Source organism: Pseudonaja textilis, chromosome 3 (assembly GCF_049901715.1).
Source record: "Pseudonaja textilis isolate UNSWEBS1 chromosome 3, rPseTex1.2, whole genome shotgun sequence".
Taxonomy (NCBI): Eukaryota; Metazoa; Chordata; class Lepidosauria; order Squamata; family Elapidae; genus Pseudonaja; species Pseudonaja textilis.
The window spans coordinates 162,692,365-162,713,610 of record NC_141992.1 but is presented as its reverse complement, the minus strand read 5'-3'; the positions used below and the strand labels follow the sequence as shown (position 1 = coordinate 162,713,610).

General features: G+C 35.9%; 1 protein-coding gene across 1 annotated transcript; it reads right to left on the bottom strand.

Annotated features, from left to right (window-relative positions):
- Positions 1-1,199: 1,199 nt before the first annotated feature.
- On the bottom strand, positions 1,200-14,865 carry UBXN2B (UBX domain protein 2B). The gene is made up of 9 exons (XM_026706180.2): positions 14,543-14,865; positions 13,450-13,553; positions 12,907-12,957; positions 11,460-11,616; positions 11,065-11,151; positions 9,622-9,731; positions 6,259-6,396; positions 3,440-3,601; positions 1,200-3,301 (listed from the first exon to the last, which is right to left on the bottom strand). The coding sequence occupies exons 1-9, from the start codon at positions 14,678-14,680 to the stop codon at positions 3,139-3,141; spliced, it is 1,110 nt and encodes a 369-aa protein (XP_026561965.1). The 5' UTR covers positions 14,681-14,865; the 3' UTR covers positions 1,200-3,138.
- Between the last annotated feature and the right edge of the window lie 6,381 nt (positions 14,866-21,246).

Sequence of the window (21,246 nt, the reverse complement as noted above, 5' to 3'; positions counted from 1 at the left end):
ATAAGAGACCTCTCAATATAAAAGTAAACAATGGGACTTTATGGGTACTGGCCTCTAAAAAAACTTTCCATCAGTGGTAAAACTAGTAAAGAGAGGGAAGCAGGCAAATAGAGGTGGGGGGAATGGGGGCAGCAACTTTAACTTTTATCAAGCATCAGAAGTGCTTCAAGATTGCTAGAAGGAAGGAAAATAAACTGTACCAGTGTAAAAAGGTACACGTCTATATGAATGCCTGTACTGCAGCATCCTTGCTCAGTGCCATATGCACTTGGGCCAAATTATTCTTTCCGTTCACTGGCTTTGAAAGGAAGAGAAGCAGAAAAAAAGGATTATGCAGAGTGGAATAGGTAGTCTCCTCTACAGAGGAATCCTTTTTGCTCATTGTGGCCTTTTAATCCTCGAATCGTTTTTTAGAATATATACTTTTTTTTGCAGTATATATTTTATTTCTTGCATTCGACAAGATTTTGGTGTGGCCCCAATTATAGAGAAGATGAGAGAAGGCTGGTATGCACATTTCCAGAGAGCAGAATCATTGGACTTTGTCTCTGACAATAAAAGCTCAAGCTGTAATATCCAATGTAGTCTACATTATCTCATATTACACAACAGTGTAATAAATATCTTATATACATTCACATGGACTAAAGGTTGAAACAGTTTCCATGTTGGATAGGTTTACTATTTATTATGGTTATAAACTAGACATGAGATAAAGCAGAGTACCTAAATATAAACGAATCTTTTTCCATTATTGTGAATGGGATCATCTCAAATTTATGATTAACTGATGGACTGAATTAATTCGAGCTTAGCTCAAAATAAAATAACTATAGTCCAGTGAGAATTTTAGGATAGCTAATTTACTTCATAATATTTTCCTTGTATCAGCTGTTTCATTAATAGGGAAACGCAATGGCAAAACAGATGTATATAACAATATTATATTGAAATTGAAAATATATTACGTTTTCATATATGAAGCAATGGGCCTTTTTTTAACATTTTCTTCTTGCTTTTCATATTTACTGCAAGTCAGTTGGACAGTTTAAAAATGGCAATTTATTATGAATTGTCCTCAAAATCAGTTGAAAGTTGTAATTGTCTTATGAATTAACTTCTTTGATGCTCAGATTTAAGACAGGGGCAGAATGAACAATTCTGTTTTTCAAATTAAACATGAAAAATATACAGAAGCATTGTCATTTAAACATGTTCTTTATTAATTACACCATAATGGGAATTTATTTTTAGTTCAATCATGCACATATTATACTTTCAAAATCTTGCTTTCCTTTCAACATTTTTTCTCTTTTTAAAATTGTTTATGTCTTTGCGAACTAAAGTAGTCTGTACCAATTACAAACCGAGTTGTAGAAATCTGGAGCTAACCCTACTTAAAATTTACACTCAAGCATTATATCCTATACTTAAAGGCAACTTCCCTTCGTGATAGGCTTGGATTTCTGGGCAGAAAATTGAAGACAAAAAATACTATAGGGATGTTTAAATCTTTGAATATATTTTCATAAACTTAGCTTAAAAAGGAGGAAAAAATACCTTGGCTGAGGAATAAGCTGTATAATTTCAGTAGGCCTTCTGAAAAGCTGCCACTAAAAATCCTTAACAATGGATAACACTTTTATTATTTTAAACAAAACTATGCTGGTCAAATAATTATTGATATAATACTATAAACCATCTATTCACAAGATTCATATATTGTGATTAGAAGATACAAGTGCAATACAGTTAAATACAGTGTGATGTATTATCACGTCATCTTACACTTCAGACATTTTTATAGTCAAGTGCTTTTGGGGAACAATGGAATTTGTACATACAATCTTGTGTTGATAAATTTTGCTGTGCCTTGTTAAGCAAACATATGTGGGCACTTTTTTAAAAAACGGTTCTTTCTATTCTTTTCCTTATATCAATTGATGCTATACTTAAAATGCTACATGTGGAATCTTAATCTAGTATTCTATACCTGTGGATAACATTCCAAGATGATCTGTACATCCTGTGTTGCACATTTTCTTCTTTATTATTTACAACAGAGCATAACCAGAAGTTGAAGTGAAATTTGGCACACCACTAAAATCTTTAATTTGGATTTATGAAGTTTGCAAAATCAAAATTTGTTTTTTTGGAAAATGGCTTGGAAAAGCAACCAGCCATACAAATTAACCTGGAGTAGAAATGCTTTGTAATATCCAAAGTTCAATGATCATACCTCTGTAATAATTTCCAGTGGCAGAAGCTAACCTGCATGCTCAAAACAAACATACACGTTGTTGAAAGGTACATACTCACTGCTATTCAAATCCAGGTGTAAAAGTGATATTGCAAAGTGACTATTAATTGGTTCTCAATTACCTATTTAATAGGACACAGCACACTATTTCCCTCTTAAGCCAGACTTTAAAAATCATACATATTATTTTATTATATTTATCTCTTTAGTCATAAAAGTTAGAGTTCACATTGGGTAACAGGAAACCAGTTTACAGAATAAAAGTAAAAAATACTTTGCACCTGTTTTGCAACCTGGCACTTAAAAGTTAATAATAACTGATATTAAAAGGGAATGACAGAGCAAACTACCTCGTGGCACAACACAGAGATTGTGTTAAAATCATGTTAGTTAAGTGAAAGACATCATTCTATGAACAAAATATTTCTAAGTGACAAATGGGACTAAGAAACTAAAGTTCTCAATTGCTGATACAGTGAAAAGTTCTTCTATAGTTCAGGTTTTACAGAAAATGAATCCCATGCTATACACACACAATCCCCCTCACTGTATTCCTATAAGTATCAAATGTACATTCGTATGCATGTTCTGTCTTTTTTTTCTTTCCCTGTTCCCCCACTTCCATAAAAGTACTTGAATTCACAAAAGCTGAACTAGGAAGAATACAAATTCAACATTTGTTTAACAAATCTTTTTGACCTGCAATTTGAATAAATTGTTACTGGAAGACTGAACAGGTTTAAAAGTCAGTTGCTATATTTAACTGGAAAACAAGGGAATTCTTTTGGTCTTTTCTTCATTTATTTGAAGCTACCTTGCAAATCAACATGCAACATTATGTATTCCCAGAACCTATCTTGCACAGATAGGCTTTAAATTTATTTCAGCTGTTGTAATATCACGGTATTCAATATATCTGATTCTTGTAATGTCAGGCTTTCATCTGTAAGTTCTTTATGTGGAAATGTAGTCAGAAGAACAAAGTCAGTTGTGGCAAACAAAGGACGAGATTGGACAATAAAATTTCGTATATCCGTAATCCTGTTGGCATGAATAAGATTTACAATTTAGTTATTGGATCAGCATGCTACCATACTAACAACGGAAGATTGGAAGGAATTTTGGAGACTGTCTGTTCAGTTCCAAGATCTTACAATGCAGGAAACTTATCTTACTTACCTATGTGTTTGATTAAATCTTTGTATTAAGCGACTGCCATCAGCTAGACGAATCTGGATCTTCGTTGTTGGTACAGTGGCATCTATTGGAACAGTGGCATCAAGAAAAGGTTTGTTTTCTTCTTCTGGAGATGAAGGTGTGCTAACAATCTCAGGAGTAAGGCTGAAAGAAAATAAAACAAGGTAGCGAAAAGATATAGGACACGATTCTGGAATTCTTTCCAATCTTTTATTAGCATGTTTGATCTTGGTCATGTGATCAGAAGCATATAGTCCTCACTTTACGACTGGTCACTTACTGCAACAAACATTCAAAGTTATGACACATTCCCAAAGTTATGACAGACACTCCCAAAGGTGCATACAACTTGGTTCTAAAGTTTTGATGGCACCCTCAGTCACATGACCAAGTTGTTGGAATTTAATTGCCTGTCTACAGTGTCCCTGGGCACATGAGAGTGATATATGAAGTTTTTACTGAATATGGTGTTTACTTCCAGATTCTGATAAAAATGCTCTATAGTGCACAATGGGTTTTCTAAACAACTGTGGAGTTCACTTAAGGATCACTGAAGATAAAAGGTCTTAAGGTCATGTGATGACCTACTTTATGTTCATCACAACTTATGACCATATCTGGCAGGCTCCATTATGACTGTAAGACGACGGCTACCTGCATAGTGTTCAAGAATGAAACAGCCAGCAGCATTCCAAACATCTTATTTTCAAAGTTAATTTTTCTTTAGCTGACCTTTCCCGATATTAAACTTTGTGTCTTTCTGCTTAGTTTCAGACAGACAAAGCCCTATGTCCCCTTTCAAAGCCATTCTGCTGGCTTGAAAAGAATAAATAGATATATGTAATAACTGAAAGGCAGCTAAAAGAGTAATTGAACATTTATCTGGAAGAGGTTAAGCAATGGCTCTTAGTTGCAAATAAAAACTTTTGCTGTAATTATGTGTAAAAATACATTTTAAGTAATTTCCTTCAATTTAAATATCACATATATTTTAACAAAGCTAATTATATAGTCCAGACATAGGTAATCTGATACTCATCAGTTGTTTTGCATTAAAGCTTTTTACGAATTACCACAATCATTTTTTTTCTGATAATTTTGAAATCAAAAAAATTTGGAGGGCACTACGTTGCTTATTCCTTGTAGTAAACTATTGAAATATTATGAATAAAAATTTGTACTCTTGCATACTTAATTTAAAGAACATGACTTTTGCAGGAATAAAAATATTTTGCAGATTGCAAACACAGTCTTTGCAGATTTACTCTTCTGGGAAAAACCCTTGAGTAGAATTGCCTTGATTGAATATTTAGTTCTCATCTGTTTGTTTATAAACACTCAACTAATTGGTTTGACGTGTCTTGAAATTCTAATAAAATATATGTAAAAAATTTGATCATTTCATGGCACTAACAATTTAAGGAACTATACTTAGCTGCTATTTTTATTTTAATTTTGAGATAAGTTCTCGATATTATTTGTTCCATATTTAATAATTTCAGTAGACATTAACATTGAGCCTAGAAACTGGAAGACTGCCTTAGCACGAAGTCAGCTTGGACCATTTACTATCTCCCAGCCTTATGTAACACACAATGGCAAACCACTTCCAAATAAATCTTGCCAAGAAAACTGCAGTGAATTGTCCAGGCAAACACTGGGTGTGAAGACTCATTTGAAGGCATGAGGGAAAAAAATGCAAAAAGCAACATTCTTCCCCAATACAGTACCTTTAAATGTATCAGGACTGCAACTCCTAGAAATCCCAGACCACAATACTCTAAACTCCTTTGCAATAGTGGCAAATATCTGTAACTTGGGTGTAGGATGAGAGTGAAGGTTTATTCTCTGAGCTTGTGGGTGGATTTACAAATGTTTCATTACCAGGCTAAGTAATATCTTCAGTAGAGTTTAGGGGATATCAGTGTTTTTCTGTTTATAAGGACTTCAGGGTGTGGGTGTGTCAAGGGTTCTGTGAGTCATCAATGAGTCTTGTGATGGGTCTTGTGATAAGGAGATTACATCAGGTCAGCGTCATTGGGAAATAAAATGCTGGTGGGAGGATTGAATTGAATTGAATTCTTTATTGTCATTGTATGTATATGCACAGTATACATACAACAAAATTCACATAACACCCAGACACCAGACTCAACATGCGCACACACATGACAATCCCCAAACACCTCTCCACCTGCCAAAATTCCCCGCCTCCTAAAAACACACAAGCATCCACACAACATATCAAGTAATACTGTCCAACAGCTCACTGATGGTGGTCCTTAAATTCATTGTTAAGTGCAATTATAGCTCTGGGATAAAAACTATTCAGAAAACGTGTGGTACGATTTTTAATTGTTCTGTATCTTCTGCCAGAAGGCAACAGTTCATAAAGATTGTAAGAAGGCTGGGTTGCATACCTTGGTTGAGGGTCGGTGCTGTTTCTGGTTGGCTGTGTGGTTGATTTTTTTTCTGAGGGATTCATAGGCTGGTTGTAGGTCAGTGTGCCTGTTGGTGAAATTGCTTATGGTGCCAGGCTTTGATGAACTACAAGCATGGTAGGTGATAGTATGGCTGATGATTTTTGTGTTGCTCCAATTGAACTGGTGCTGTTTGGTGTTGGTGTAGGTAGAGATTAAGGATTTGGGATTGTGGTGTTTGGCTGCCAGCCAGTGTTCTTGGATTCTGGTTTTAATTGGCATTATGTTTGTCTCATGTTCCCCTACTTTCAATTGTAATTAATAACAGTTTGGTATGATTTCTTTTTAAATGAAGTCATTTTTTTTTTTTAAGAAACCAACCTTCCAAGTTTCTGACCTTCTCCACTGAAAGCTTTGAACTTCAGTCTCGGTCTTATATATTCCTGCTCTTGATGATCTTCCATATCTAAATTAACTTGACCTCCATGCACTAGTCGTTGAAGTTCAGCAGGAATCTCTCTTAACAGCAGAAAAAAGAACAACAATAGTTTATTTTACGAGGAAATCTATAAACTAAGCCGAACAGTAAAATATTAAAAGTGATTTGGCTTTTTCCCAACCGCGTCTTTAATATTATATCACCAAATGCTACTCAACAGATAGACAGTTCTCTATAGCCTTGCATGTATTTAAGGTGATCATATTTTTTTGCAAAAAATAAAGGACGAACCTGACAAACAGGCAAATCTGAAAGAGGCTGTTAAAGAATAACCAAGAAAAACTTTATAAAACATGTATTCTAATAAAATTATATAAAATCAAACTCTCTCTCTCTCTCTCTCTCTCTCTCTCTCTCTCTATCTATCTATATATATATATATAAAAGACGATCCCATTTCCATATTTTTCACATAAATGCTAAAGGCTGTGCATTAATGGGTATCATTTGTACAGTAAAAATCAAATGACCAAAATAAAGGATGAAAGTTGAATTTTTGACAAATAAATAAGTCTAAAGGACAGATTTCTGAAATAAAGGACTATTCTTTATAATACTGCAGTATGATCACTGAATATATATTCTGTAGAATAGAGCAAACTGTTTCTTATTTATTAATTTATATGGCTGCCCACTTGGCTTGTGACTCATAATGGTATACACAATTAATGTCTGGAGGAAGATCAAGATCTTTAGTCTTTTGAAAGGCAGACAGGGTCAGCAGTATTCAGATCATGAAGGAAATGCTCTTGGTTCTGCCAAATGACACTGCTTGAGTGACAATACAGAGAGGATGCCAGCGCTGTCAGACTTACTGGATAGGAAGCATAATTAGAGACAGGCAATCCTGCAAATAGCCAGTTTCTGTGCCATGAAAAGCTTTATCGCTCACAAACAGCATCTTTAAGCTTACTGGGCAACTAGTGCAGGGTTACATGTATATTAATGTATACCTATAAGTACTCTCACTACTGCATGTTAGACCCCTGTTGCTTTCAAGTGGTCTTCAAGAGCAGCTCTAAGTAAAACATATTGCAGTGATCCAGTGAAATGTGCCAAGGCTGTGTCAGCATAAGTATGGTTTTCTGATCCAGAAAATGGCATAATTAATACACAAGATGGGTTTGTGAAAAGGCCCTCGAAGGCATAACTGCTATCTGTTCTTTGAGCATAAGCAATGAATCTAGCAAGATTCCAAGATTTGCCATGGGCAGATGAACCCAAAATCTACAGCCATTGTTATTACAATAGTTGATTCTAAGCCTGTTCTTCCTGGTCCAGAAGCCCACAGCATCCAGGCACCGAGATAAAATATCAGCATCCATGATGGATTGAGATATATAACTGATTATCTTCAGCATGCTTATGGATGACTTGTACTATCCTCACTCAATGGTCTCATTCAGATGTTAAAAGAGTACTTATGAGGCACTCTGAACAATTAGAGCAGACATCTGATAATCTACTTCTTTGAGGTCCTGATAATACATGAAGAGAGATTATGGTTGCCCAGTGTAGTGGATTCTGCACAAACCATAGGAAACAGACTAGCACTCAACTTGGCCTTCAGCCCATTCCCACACACCAAGGGTTACCTTGGTCCTTCAACACGTTGGTCCAATTGTACCCAGGTTGGTACCACCACTAATGTGCAGATGCCACTGCTGCTGTTACATAAACTCTAACCACTGAGAAAGCACTTACCATCACCAGCATCCAACATCCCATTGCCTAGCAGCCTCTCCAGACAAGCACATAATACAATTCAACAGCTGATTAGCAGCTCTGCTGCTGCGGCCAAGCAATTGGTCTCCCTATCGAGTTAGTCACCTCCATTTCCAGTGTCATCTATGGCTTCCATACTGACTTTAATTACTATCACAATATTCTAGGAGTCTACTTTCCACAAGGGTGCTTCTTGCCAATTGTTCTGGAGCTCCAATTGTTCATGTTTCCACCACTACTACTACCAACATCCTTAATATCCAGCAACGGCTTCAATGGCATCAAATGTCTCTCCTCTTTCTTCTTTTACTACCATCACCTTTGCCTGTCATTAAATGCAATGCTGAACATAGACTGGAGTTTAATGTGCTATTCTAGCTCTAACTGCTCTTTGAAACAAAAAACATATTTTTGAAATATTTGTAATAAGTACTCTATCAAGAGTATTTATTACAAAATACAAAGTACAAAATCACTGTTTTCGTAAATCAAACAAACATGAATTGCACAGGTCAAATATAGGAAACATAATTCTTTAGTAATTATCATCTGTTTATTTGCTTTGGTAATCAAAGAAGTACTAATTGCTTGCAAATAACTTTTTCTTTCTTACATATTTATGTTTATCCACCTCTTTGAACCTTCATATTAATTATAACAGCTCACTTGACATTACTGGATTGGTGCTCCAGAAATGAAATCCCTTTCCCCGCAGAAACTCTGTAAAAAATTTGTTTGATTCTCTTAAGAATAGAGATAATCAATTAATTAAGATTGTAGTGCTACTTTTGTATTTAATTTTTTTAGGTAGGTAAGCAGAAGGTTTTTATAAAAGACATGTTTCAAATCAAGCTGTTTTGACATCTATTGCGTTTATCTTAGCTTTTTGTTTTTTACTTAGTCAAGCTTCTTTTTGCAAAGGGCAAATTCTTGCTGTATCTCGAAGCTCTCTTAAATATTTTTCCAGTTATCCTAAAGCATGCGGCAAAAATATCTTGATGTAGTGCTTAAGATGCTGAACTGGAAACAGAGAAACTGTAAGTTATAGTTCACTCTTAAGCATGAGAACAGGATAGAGGACTTGAGGCTGTCACTTTCTCTCAGTCCAATTGATCACACAGGGTAGTTGTGGGGAAAATAGAATCAGGAACACTATATGTACCCCTTCAATGTTCAAAAATAGACAATGACTATAAATTAATTTAATTTCAATGGGACTTTATGGTAGTTTTTGACATTGTCCTCCCAACATCATTTAACACATTTGGATTGTTTTGGGGGGAAATACTTTTGATTCAGCAAAAGTAATTCTTTACATTTTACTCTCAGAGTTTCATCTGACTTTCTTGTGACAGAGCATGTACTGAATCTCAGTTTCATTGGCAAATCTAGCATTTTTTTCTATCCTGAAGAATAAAAAGCATGATCTCCTTCTCAATGAATAGAAAATCTACAAAAATATCAAGGCAATGAAAATGTATACCAATGTATCATTGTACTCACTAAGATTATAAACCTACCCTCTTTTAACAGATTCAAGAAACTGAGCATTCACTGGATCTGTGTAGGATCTCAGCTCTCCATCATCTAAGCTGAAGCCATTCCTCCACAATTTAAGCAAGATCTCAACCTATTGATAAATCATAATAATGATTTATAAAATATGATTTTTGAAGACATAGATTGTTTTTACCAATACATATTGGCCTGTTTTTCAGTATTATAGCACTTAATTTAAAATGATATCTGAATCCTTTAAAATTATACAATAGTTTCATTTCAGAATCTTTCTAAATATTGGGAAACAAATAGCTGGAAATGCAGAAGTTGCAGTATACAGAAATGCAGAAGTTGCAGCTCGCCAAACTAGAGCACATATTTATAATAAAATGTGCTCCCTTACGATGTTAGCCACCCTTCTGCTTTTTAATGCATCATCTATTTCCTAACTAAATAGCTCTGGATAGATTTTTAGCGTACGTCTTATCCAATTGGAAAAAGTACAAGTTTGACAAACTACTGTCCGTCCTACAATATTAGGAACAATAGCTTCTACTTTGTTCTGCACAAGAGATTCTTTTAATGTAGGAAGACTACAGGGGACTCCTGTCCCTCTGTCCTCAACGATGAATCATGCCACTCCCTTCTGCTAGTCCTGGCATTTAACTTAACTAGGTCTACCTGGACAGGTGGGAGACTGAATCCAACCTTAGTGCACTATAACATTTATATATGAATTCATGCTATATTTAGGGACCATTAATTAGTGCTGAAGAGCCTAGAGCAGAACTTGCTAATACAGCACAGCAGGCCTCTGTATTGCCATAGCGATTCTTCAGGCATACGAAATGTAAGTACAACCATAAAGTATTTCTTCCTTGTTGTAGGAAATCAAATCAGTAAAATATAAATAAGCTATTCAATATTTTAAAAGGTTATCTACCTAATTTATCTAAATTCAAGACAATGAGTCTTCACACTACATTTTATTTTATGGAATATAAAATAAAATATTATCAGTGTTAAAACACCACTTTCCTAGCACTATTCATTCAGAAAACCATATTCTCAATTCAGCCAAAGGCATCCAGAAAAGGAACTACCTGTCCCATGGCAAACAAAGGAAACTTGATCTTCTGATCTTTTTGATCAGGCACAGAGAGATGGAGAGAATAAACATCTTAAGTATCAACCTAGAACCAAGATTCTAACTAAAACATGTAGTCAGGTACACTTATTTAGAAGAATACATTTTTCTATGCTTTCTTTTTATGAGTATCACATATTCATCTTTAAGTCTTCACTTCTCTAATACAGAACACAGAAGCACAAATACATTTAACAAAATTAGAAACAGAGTTTTTGTTTTTGCATGTATGTGCAACTTAAAGTAAAGTCTATTTTGGAAGAATCATATTGATTCTCCTTTAATAGAGAATTTTATTTACCATACTTTTACTTACATCTTGCCCATACTGATTTTCTCCATGTATATATTCAGAATGCTTCCGAGCAGAGTCTCCCAATCTGTATCCACCTCCAGAAAATGACTGATAAAATATTTAAAATAGAGATCTGTATTATAGTTAAACTACTTACTTTAATATCAACTTCTATACAATTTATGAATGAGTTCTTCATTATTATTAACTAATATATATGCCGTTATTTATTCCTTTTAATGTTTAGAGAAACATTAAAAGCAGAGATAATTTCTTCAGTAACTTTACCACCATTCTTGTCCTTAGAAATATTTACCAAAATTCCTAGCTTTTCAAGTACAATTTAAGATGAATCAAATCTCAACACGATCATTTTTGCATTAAAATAAATGTTCTAGAAAACTATATATACTCACTTTAGCCTTGTGGCCGTCTCCTGAAGCTCTTGATACTTCATCTAAAGGAACTGCCCCATGTTCTCTTGCTTCTTTGAAAAGTTCATCAACTATTTTACTGGAGGACATATTGTCAGATGACTCAACAATTCTGTATTCTGTATCACCTGAGTAAAATCTTTTTTTTTAAAAAAAAGAACAATACTATTAGTCAAAACTTTTAAATAGAAAGTCAGCTTTCCAACAAAACTGGTTTAAGATATTGAAGTAGTTAAAATACTTAAAATCAAGGGATTTTGCAATCAAAAATCCTAAAAATACTCTACTTCTATGAGCTCCTAGTTCTCTCATTCTCCATAATATAATAGCTACAAGATCAGCAAAAAGAAGCCTTGCCCACAGCAGTTTCTCACTGTCTCATTCTACAGCATTCCTGCTAGGCTCCCAAAGCTTCGAGAATTAGGAGAAGATAGGCTAAGGCTGAATACATTTTTTTTCATATACATTATTTTAACTGGAAAAAGAACCCACTGAGATGTATTTATCCTAGTTGAGATATAAATTTTATATTAAAGATATACAGTGAAAGAATGAAGATTCCACAATCCTATCGTATTTCTCACTAGCAAAGAAAGCTATAGAGCTATGTAATGCTTTTGATTCTAAGGCAAAAAAAAATTCTTCAAAGTTGGCTGGGATGCACACATAACATCTGCAACTCTTTAAACCAAGCACAACTTTTTCATGTATCATATGGTAGTTGTAGAGCACAGTTGCACAATCTGGGAAAATTGCTATAGCAACAGCAATAGCACTTAGACTTATATACCACTTCATAATGCTTTACAACCTTCTCTAAACAGTTTACAGAGTCAGCATATTGCCCCCAACAATCTGGGTCCTCATTTTACCAGCCTTGGAAGGATGGAAGGCTGAGTCACCCTTGAGCTGCTCAGAATTGAACTCCTGGAAGTGAGCAGCAAGTTAGCCTGCAATACTGCATTCTAACTACTATGCCACCTATTCTCACAGACTACCTGGAAGGACTTTAAGATATTCCAGACAAGAGGAATATCACTGTCCTCTCTGAAAGTATCCCATTTGCTTTCAAATTTGAAGCCCTAAAAATAAAAAAATGCATTCCATTCTCATAGAACATATTAAGGCAATGTTAAGAAATGAAGAGAAATAAACCACATAATTACTATTACAGAGCCAGTTTGGTGTAATGATTATGGCATGAGGCTAGAAACCCAGATATTGTGACTTCTAATCCAGTTTAGGCATAAAGCCAGCTTTGGGTTAGTTATTCTTTCTCACCCCAACCCACCTCACAGGGTTATTGTTGTGGAAAGAATAGGAGGAGGAAAGAGTATTAGATATGTTCACCACCTCTTTATAAAAATAATACAGGTGAGATATAAATAAATGAAAATAAATAAACATAATAGATCAAATTTTATAGTACCTTTGGTTATCCATGTCATCACTCATACTTCTTTCTGGTTTTCTCAAATTTCTAGAAGAAACAAGAAAATTTATTCATAATGTTATTTGTTTAATGGTACCATCAACCTCTTATTCCACTGTATTACAAAACTCCTCTCAACCCTTGCACTTTTCTAACTGCTGTCTAAAATTATAAATTAGTTAGTAAATTAAATTTAAATTAAAATATAAATTATATACTACTATGATAGTATAATCATAGTAGTCGATTTATTTCAGCAGAGTTAAAGTGAAAGTTTTATGGCAGTCAAATGATTTCCTAAATGAAACACAATTGATGTTCACTTAAAAATAAGTTGTCCCGTGTTTAATAGGATTTATTCTCATATAAAGAAGCACAATTTATATCCACAATATTAAATATACTTCAATATCAAGAAATATTATTCATTTAAATGCTTGCTCAATATTAATATTTCTTACATATATATGTTTATACGAACTATCACTATCATTTCAAACTATTCTATCTCCCAACAGCTATAAAGAACATTTGTTGTACCTTTGCACTGGTAATCGGGGATGACTGGCTACTCTAGTTGCTGGTTTGCCTGGATGAGGTGATTGTCTTTTAATTTCATCTTCATATAATCCAGCCAGTGCCAGCTGCACAGAATATATGGATTAATAAGTGTCTATTGATCCAAGAAATGAAGTAATATGAGCTATTTTCAAATGCAGGGCTGGGGGCAAGGAACAGTATAGATAAATAGTCAAGCACTGACAGTTATTTTTTTATTAAAATCTCATGATTGAAGAGCAGTATTTGCCAAATGAATACTTCTTAATATGGATGTTGTTACATATTGCTTTACTACTAGTCAAACATGAAAAAGTACGATTAAAAGCATGAATAGGACAACCTCACAGTAGGTAGCTGTTGACTTTCTAGAACTTTGCTGAACTACAAGTTCTCTGGTTCTTCAACATTCACAATGATCGTTTGAGCTGCTGGGAATTGACTTAGAAAAATGTGATTTGGACAAAATCAAAAGTGTCAATGTCTGGAGTGAGTAAAACTTGGTACTATAGCTAAGATTATCCTAAGCTCAACATAGGGTGTATGCTATAGCTAATATAAGAAGAGAAAACTGATTACATTGATGCTACGATTTAAAATTATGGAATTCAATTTCACCAACATTAAAACACATACATACATTTCTCTAATATTTTGGCACATCTCCCTTCTGCAAAATATATATGGAAGATTTTAATTATGTGGGAGAAATAAAGCCCCATATTGTACAGTGTGTACGTGTATTAGGCTGGTGCTATTACTATTGCTGCTCAGATGAGGAATCCTTCTTACTCTTTCAAAGCAAAATCTTCTGGCAAAAAGTAGGAAAATCTATTGGAAGACACAATGGTCCCCAGATCCATTAAATAAACCCAAAGACATCTACTCAAAGAGATAGCTCTCAATTTATTCTCTCCCCTAAAGGATTACTCCACTTTCCCTTGATTAGGATATCGCTGCTTCTTCACTTTCTAAAGCGGAGCAGCTGTCACGGGGAAGGGGAGACGATACGGCCAAGCCTCTGCTTATAGGGTTCCGACCTTCACCATCTCTCCCCTCTTTCCCAGTCCTCTACCTGCAGATCCCGAACGGTGGGAGGCCGTCCGCTTGAACAGGATCCTTTCTGCCGCCCAGCGCCGCTCGGCCCGCCTGTTTCTCCTGCTTCCTCCGGCTCGTCCTGCCGTTTCCCGTCCGTTATCCCGTCGTCCGCCATCTTCGGCAGGAAAGGAGCGGCTCTTGGGAGCCCGAACTACAGAGATACTCGAGGAGATGGGCGGAATCCTTGAGGAATTCTTCCGGCAGCAAGGGTTGCCGTGGCAACGAGGTCTTAAAGGAGGACCACTTCTCACGCCCGGCCTCCAAACCTAGCTCTACCACGCTTCTGCGTGGCTTGCGCCTGCGCACGTTATGTAGGTTACTCTTTCTCTGAGTCCACCAGGTGGCGTGGCGGGGCTGAGGGGGGAAGGCGGTGGGCGGGCGACGGGACAAGTGTAAAGCTTCCTTCTAGTTGAATGGTTATTTCTCCGCGTAAATCTGGAATAGTTCGGTCCCATGATGATACATGCTAGGTTCTTTTAATACACCCTCCCAGTAAAAACAATCTTTATTTTGCCGCAATGAAGAGCAGTTAAAACGGCAATAGTGTACACCCTCGATCGAGGAGAAAAAACGTCATTCTTTCGATTATTGTGCTGCTCCGTGGGTCACTGAATATATGGCCATGGAACTAACTTGTATTCATTCAACTAAGCAATCACTCATTCATAAATTGTGTATGTAGATAGTACGAGTGGGGATATATACATGAGGGGGTGGGAATGTAAGTCAGCACCCCAATGTACTTCCTTTTTCTCTTTTTCATTGCTCTACTGCCATATATTCAAAGCTACATCAAAAAGATTGGCTTTCAGGTGTTGGAAGAATTATCCTTCTGGGTTCAGTTCCAAGTGTGGAAAAAGACACTGGAAACATGGAGGCTATTTGGAAAGATGGTTTAATGGTGGACAAGACTACATGGCTTGGAGCTCCAAAGAAGGATGACCACATGCTCCAAGGTGAAGGAAAAGATCAAGAAGGGCTGATATGCTGAGAGTGCCTGGGTTTTATAAACTTCGTTGGGATTTGAATTGGAGCTTCTATTCTGATTGGTTGTCAGACTCCCATGGGGCCATGCAGGCATAACAAGCATATTACGGGTTGTTGCAATATATATAAATGCAAGATAAAGGAAATTTAGAGAAATAGACACCTTGCTCCTATTTAAATAGGTGAACATGGAGGAAGCTGATAAGGGATTGATAAGATTGGGTAGGGCTGTGTATACATCATAATTTTATCTGCTGCACTGTCTTAGTAATTCTCTGCCAATCATCTAAACAGCTTGGATGCAATTCAACACTTTCATATTGCCAGTAATCCTGCCTGGGAATGTTGCTATTAAAGGCAGCAGAGTGCAGAGATGGAAAAGGACAATGGACTGCATGCAATGATTCATAAGGCTATGAGTATGCTTGGTGATCAGTTTATAATACAATGGAATAATAGAGTTTGAAGGGATCTTGGAGGTCTTCCAGTCCAACCCCCTGGTTAGGCAGGAAACCCTACACCACTCCAGACAAATGGTTATCCAATCTCTTCTTAAAAACTTCCAGTGTTGGAGCATTCACAACTTCTGGAGGCAAGTTGTTCCACTGATTGATTGTTCTAATTGTCAGGAAATATCTCCTTAGTTCTAAGTTGCTTCTCTCCTTGAGTAGTTTCCATCCATTGCTTCTTGTCATACCCTCAGGTGCTTTGGAGAATAGAATGTTTCTTTGTGGCAGCCCCTGAGATATTGGAACACTGCTATCATGTCACTCCTGGTCTTTCTTTTCATCAAACTAAGTAGACATATCCAATTCCAGCAACCGTTCTTAATATGTTTTAACCTCCATTCCCCTAATATCTTTGTTGCTGTTCTCTGCACTCTTTCAAGAGTCTAATAAAAGTTTCTAATAAAAGAATTTCAGGAAGGAACATTAGTTGAGTTTGACATCAGTTAGCTCTCCATTATATCCTATGTGGACTTGGTGCATCTAATAAGAGGTCTGATTAGTCTTTTTGTATTCTTAAGAAATAAAGCTCATAAAAATGGTTCCCTCCCAAGGGGGATGGTGGTGGGGAGCAGCAATTTCTAAAAGTTCTGGAACACTGAGGAGAATGGGAGGGTGAAGATCCTTCACAATTAGGGCAATTCCTGATTTTACATCTGCAGTTTCTCCCATTAAGTGGGTGTGGCAGTTATATTATCCAACAAATGTAAAAAAATTATGGTTGTGAGTTAGAGGTTACCAGTAGGGAATATCAATCTCACATAAGCTTCATATTGTCTTCAGGGGTAATGTTGCTATCATAAATTTTCTGTTTGTGTTTTCTTAACATGCTGCTCCATTCTGGTTTCCTTTCTTCAGACGTTTTGTTTCCATTGTATATTAATCAGTTACAACCCTTTCATTTTGGAATAACTGTATGGTGGAGTGGCTTTGTACAGGCTTCTAAAATCCTTTATCTATTGAAAACAAGTGGTTGTACTTGTATTACATACTTTGCCATGGTTAAAACTAATATATTTAATTAACCTGTTTTAAGTGTTGGAAGAAATATCCTTCTGGGTTCAGTTCCAAGTGGGGAAAAGGACACTGGAAACATGGAGGCTCTTGGGAAGGTTTGATATCAGGACCACATGGCATGGAGCTCCAGAGTGAAAAGGAAGGATGCTCACATGCTTCAATGTGAAGGAAGAGATCAAGAAAAAAGGGCTGAGGTGCTGGAGAGTGCCTGGGTTTTATACCCTCTATTGGGATTTGAATTGGAGCTTGTATTCTAATTGGTTTTCAGACCCCTCATGGGACCATGCAGGGGCAACTTGTAGGCTGTCCTGAGTTCCAGGCTTGGTTGAGCCTTGCTGGATGACCATGCCCTTAAAAGGGCTTTTGGCAATTGCCACAGCCCTACCTGGTGATTTTTGTTATGCAAAGTATTCTGGCCCAGGCCTTAATGGCCCACCCATTAACAAAGGTGGGGGTGAGTTTCTGCTTCTGAGGTGAGTTTCTGCTTCTGAGTGTTTATTCTTTTTAGAGAAAATATTCTGCCTGTTTAATATTTCCTAGGCTATTTCAATTTTCCAGGAGAGGGGTGGTGCTAACTTCCTACATAAGGATGCTTTGACATCCTGAACATAAATCAATCATGTTTATTGAAGTTGTACAACATACTAGTCTAAAACATAGCATTTGCTGGTTTGTGGCTTAATGTGACATGCAAACACAGCCAATACTTTATTGAATATAAGTATCTAGGTAAATATCTAGGTGCATCTCTTTCCTTCCCAAACCAAAATTTCCATTGTTACATTCATTAACTTTATTAAATACCTTGTTTTGAGAAGAGGGAAAACAAAACTTTCAGAAACACAGAAACACATTTTCAGTTCTGTGTGAAACCCCTCCAGAGGGAGACAAAGGATTATAATTGTCATTTACAATCAGCAACATAATATTTTCCCTCAACTACTCTGGATGGACTCTAATAGAATATGATAGAAAAATAGAAATACTGCACTGCAAACTGCACTGACTATTGTACCAGAATAGCAAATGTTTCCTGTAGAAAAAACACTCATTGAACTCTACATTTATGAAAGTTTTAATTCAATGTGTTAATCTTTAAAGTGTCTCTGAAGTGCCAGTTTGAGTAATTCAGCAATTCTCTATACAAGGATATATGGAAATAAAGACTCACTGTTCCTGGAAGAATAGTTTGATTCCAATATATAATTATAAAACATTTTTATTCAGTGAGAATAACATTTAACAGAAGACTTGCCTTTAAAAAACTGTTTAATACAGAATTTTTCCCTAGGTGGTGCTAAAAGTACACTTGATTTAGTTGTCTATAATTTTTCTTTTGACAAGTTTTCCCATGCCTCTTGAAAGTTAAGAAATTGTATATATTTATAGCAAATCAGTGTTTTGTATGCTGAACAGTCAAGAATGTCTTATGTCAGTTTTGAAGAGCAATTTTTACTGAAAATTTATTCTTTTTGATAGCTCTGCAAGGGATGTTAGAATTTCTTGAAAGTTTAATCTTGAGTGTTCCACCTATAAATTTTGCAATCAGTAACAGAATGTCTAATCTGTATAGTATAATGTGCAGTTTCTTCATATAGTAGCACAATGGTGGCAAGTTTTTCATGTTCTAGAATAAATGGTTATTTTATTTATACCCCAAATCTCTTTTTTACTTCGCATGTTCTAACCTTTGTCACCAAAGTACATTGTTTATGATCTTATAAATCAGTATGGGAGCTTAGAGGATGTTGTGGGACAATATTTTGGTCAAACTACATTAACCTTAACTACAAAGATTTATAGAGTTGGAAGGGACCTTGTAGGTCTCCTAGTCCAACCCCCCCACCCAAGCAGGAGACACTACACCATTTCTGACATATGGCAGTCCAGTCTCTTCTTGAAAAGCTTCCAGTGATGAAGCTTTCACAACCTCTGAAAGCAAGTTGTTCCACTGCTTGATTGTTCTCACTGTCAGAAAATTTTTCCTTATTTCCAGGTTGAATTTTTCCTTGATCAGTTTCCATCCATTATTCCTTGTCTGGCCTTCAGGTACTTTGGAAAATAGCTTGACCCCCTCTTTTCTATGTCAGCCCCTGAAATATAAAACTGCACTATCTGTTCCAATTTTTTTGCATGGACGGTTTGAGAACTCTAGGAGTCATTTACAATTTTGAAAGTTGTACACTAACTAGCACTGTGACAGTGGTAGGATTCAAATTGTTTTACTACCGGTTCTGTGGTTGTGGCTTGGTGGGCGTGGCAGGGGAAGGATACAGTAAAATCTCCAGTCAGAGGTGGTATTTGCCGATTCTCCGAACTACTCAAAATTTCCACTAACAGGTTCTCCAGAACTGGTCGGAACCTGCTGAATACCATCTGTACACTGTGATATTTTGCCCAAGGACAGGATCTAATTTTATCCACTTTGCCACCATTTCCAGTTTCCAATTAAGATTTACTAATGATGTTTTCTCCCCCCAAAAGTAAAATCTTCTTCTTTGAAGGTAACACTGGCCAGTTACGATAACTGCAATATTGACTGATGTATGGTCTGCGTTAGCTTCACAATTAATATATTTTGATATTTTTTCCCCAGTGCTAGGATTGAACTGTGTTTGTAAAATTACCTCATAATAAAAGGCAACAGACTTAAAATGTAGTTAATTAGGGTTGTAATTTTATTTGTTCTGGAACAGTAGTGACCTGCACATTACAAAATGCAGGTGTAAAGCAAAGTGTTAACATGTAGGCCATGCTGATTAAACTAGATGAATTTACTCTGGCCAAAGTCCAGAAACAGTGCACTGCCTGTTCTTTCCACATAGCCATTTCCTTTTAGTATTCAGGGAGTCCTTCTTAATCCACCATTTCCAGAACCAAGCCAGACTGAATCTGTGATCCAGACATATTTCCCAGGAATTCCTTTCTCTTCTTTCAAGATATATAGCCTTAAATAGTTTATCTTGGCAATTTCTTTTCAATATGATACTGCTCAACAATTTCTGTGCCCATCACCTTATTCACTGAATATTGTATCTAGGTATCTAACTAATCATGCCCCTTATTCAGGAATTGACTTAGTGGCAGACTCTCAGATATGGCTTGGTGTGATGCTACAGTACAGAAACCTTATAGCAGAGGTCTCCAAACGTGGCAACTTTAAGACTTGTGGACTTCAACTGCCAGAATTCTCCAGTCAGCATAGAAGGTGGAGCTCTGATGTTAAACATGGATATTGTGTAATGATCAGGTAAAACACTTTTCAGGAATAAGCCTTTAATGTTACCTGGGAAGTTCATGTGTTATTTGGTAGTTGGCAAACTTCCATTAGCACATGTAGTACTGAATGCCACATCAAACAAACCTTATTTCCAAAACAATACAATGTGGGATTTACTGTAATGACTGAATGGTATATTCTAATTAGTCATCCAGGTTATTGGATTTTATATAATGGATGAGTAATATTAAGGTCACTTTTGTTTTACTTGCATCTTGTGGGCTCCAAAAGTGAGATTATCATTTTCCAATGATGATGCGTGACTCTTTTTTAAATGGTTCGTGCATTTTTATTTTTTTAATATGGGGAGGGTGGGAGAGAGAAAGAAAGAGAGAAGGAGAGAGATGGAGAGAAAGAGAGAGAGAATTTGTTTTTGAGAAACTTTTTAAATGAAATTTAGAATTATTTCCCACTATCTTATTTAAAAATGAATAAATTCTGCACTTCTCTCTCCCTCTTCCTCCCCCCCCCACAAAAAAACACAAACATGTATTTAGTAAAGAATTATTCTTCAATACTTAAGCCAATAAATGGAATTATAAAAGAATAAAATGCTATTTTTATATTTGGTATCTTATAGCCTTCTACAGTTAATTCTTGTCTTATAGCTATTAGTGACCATTTAAAGTTACAAAGGATTTACAATGTTCAGAATACTCAGTGGTATTTCCATCAACTTTAACAATTGTCACATATACTGTACATGTATTGAGAAAACTTCCACTGACAAATGTTCTGGAGCTATTAATCTGGAAGTATTAATCAGTATCATATCAATGTTGATTGTTTGACTGATATCATGAAGCTACAAACATATAGGTGGAAAATTCTGTTCAAGAATTTGAGAATGGTTTCAAGTGATATCTGGGGAAAAACTCATATTGAATCAAA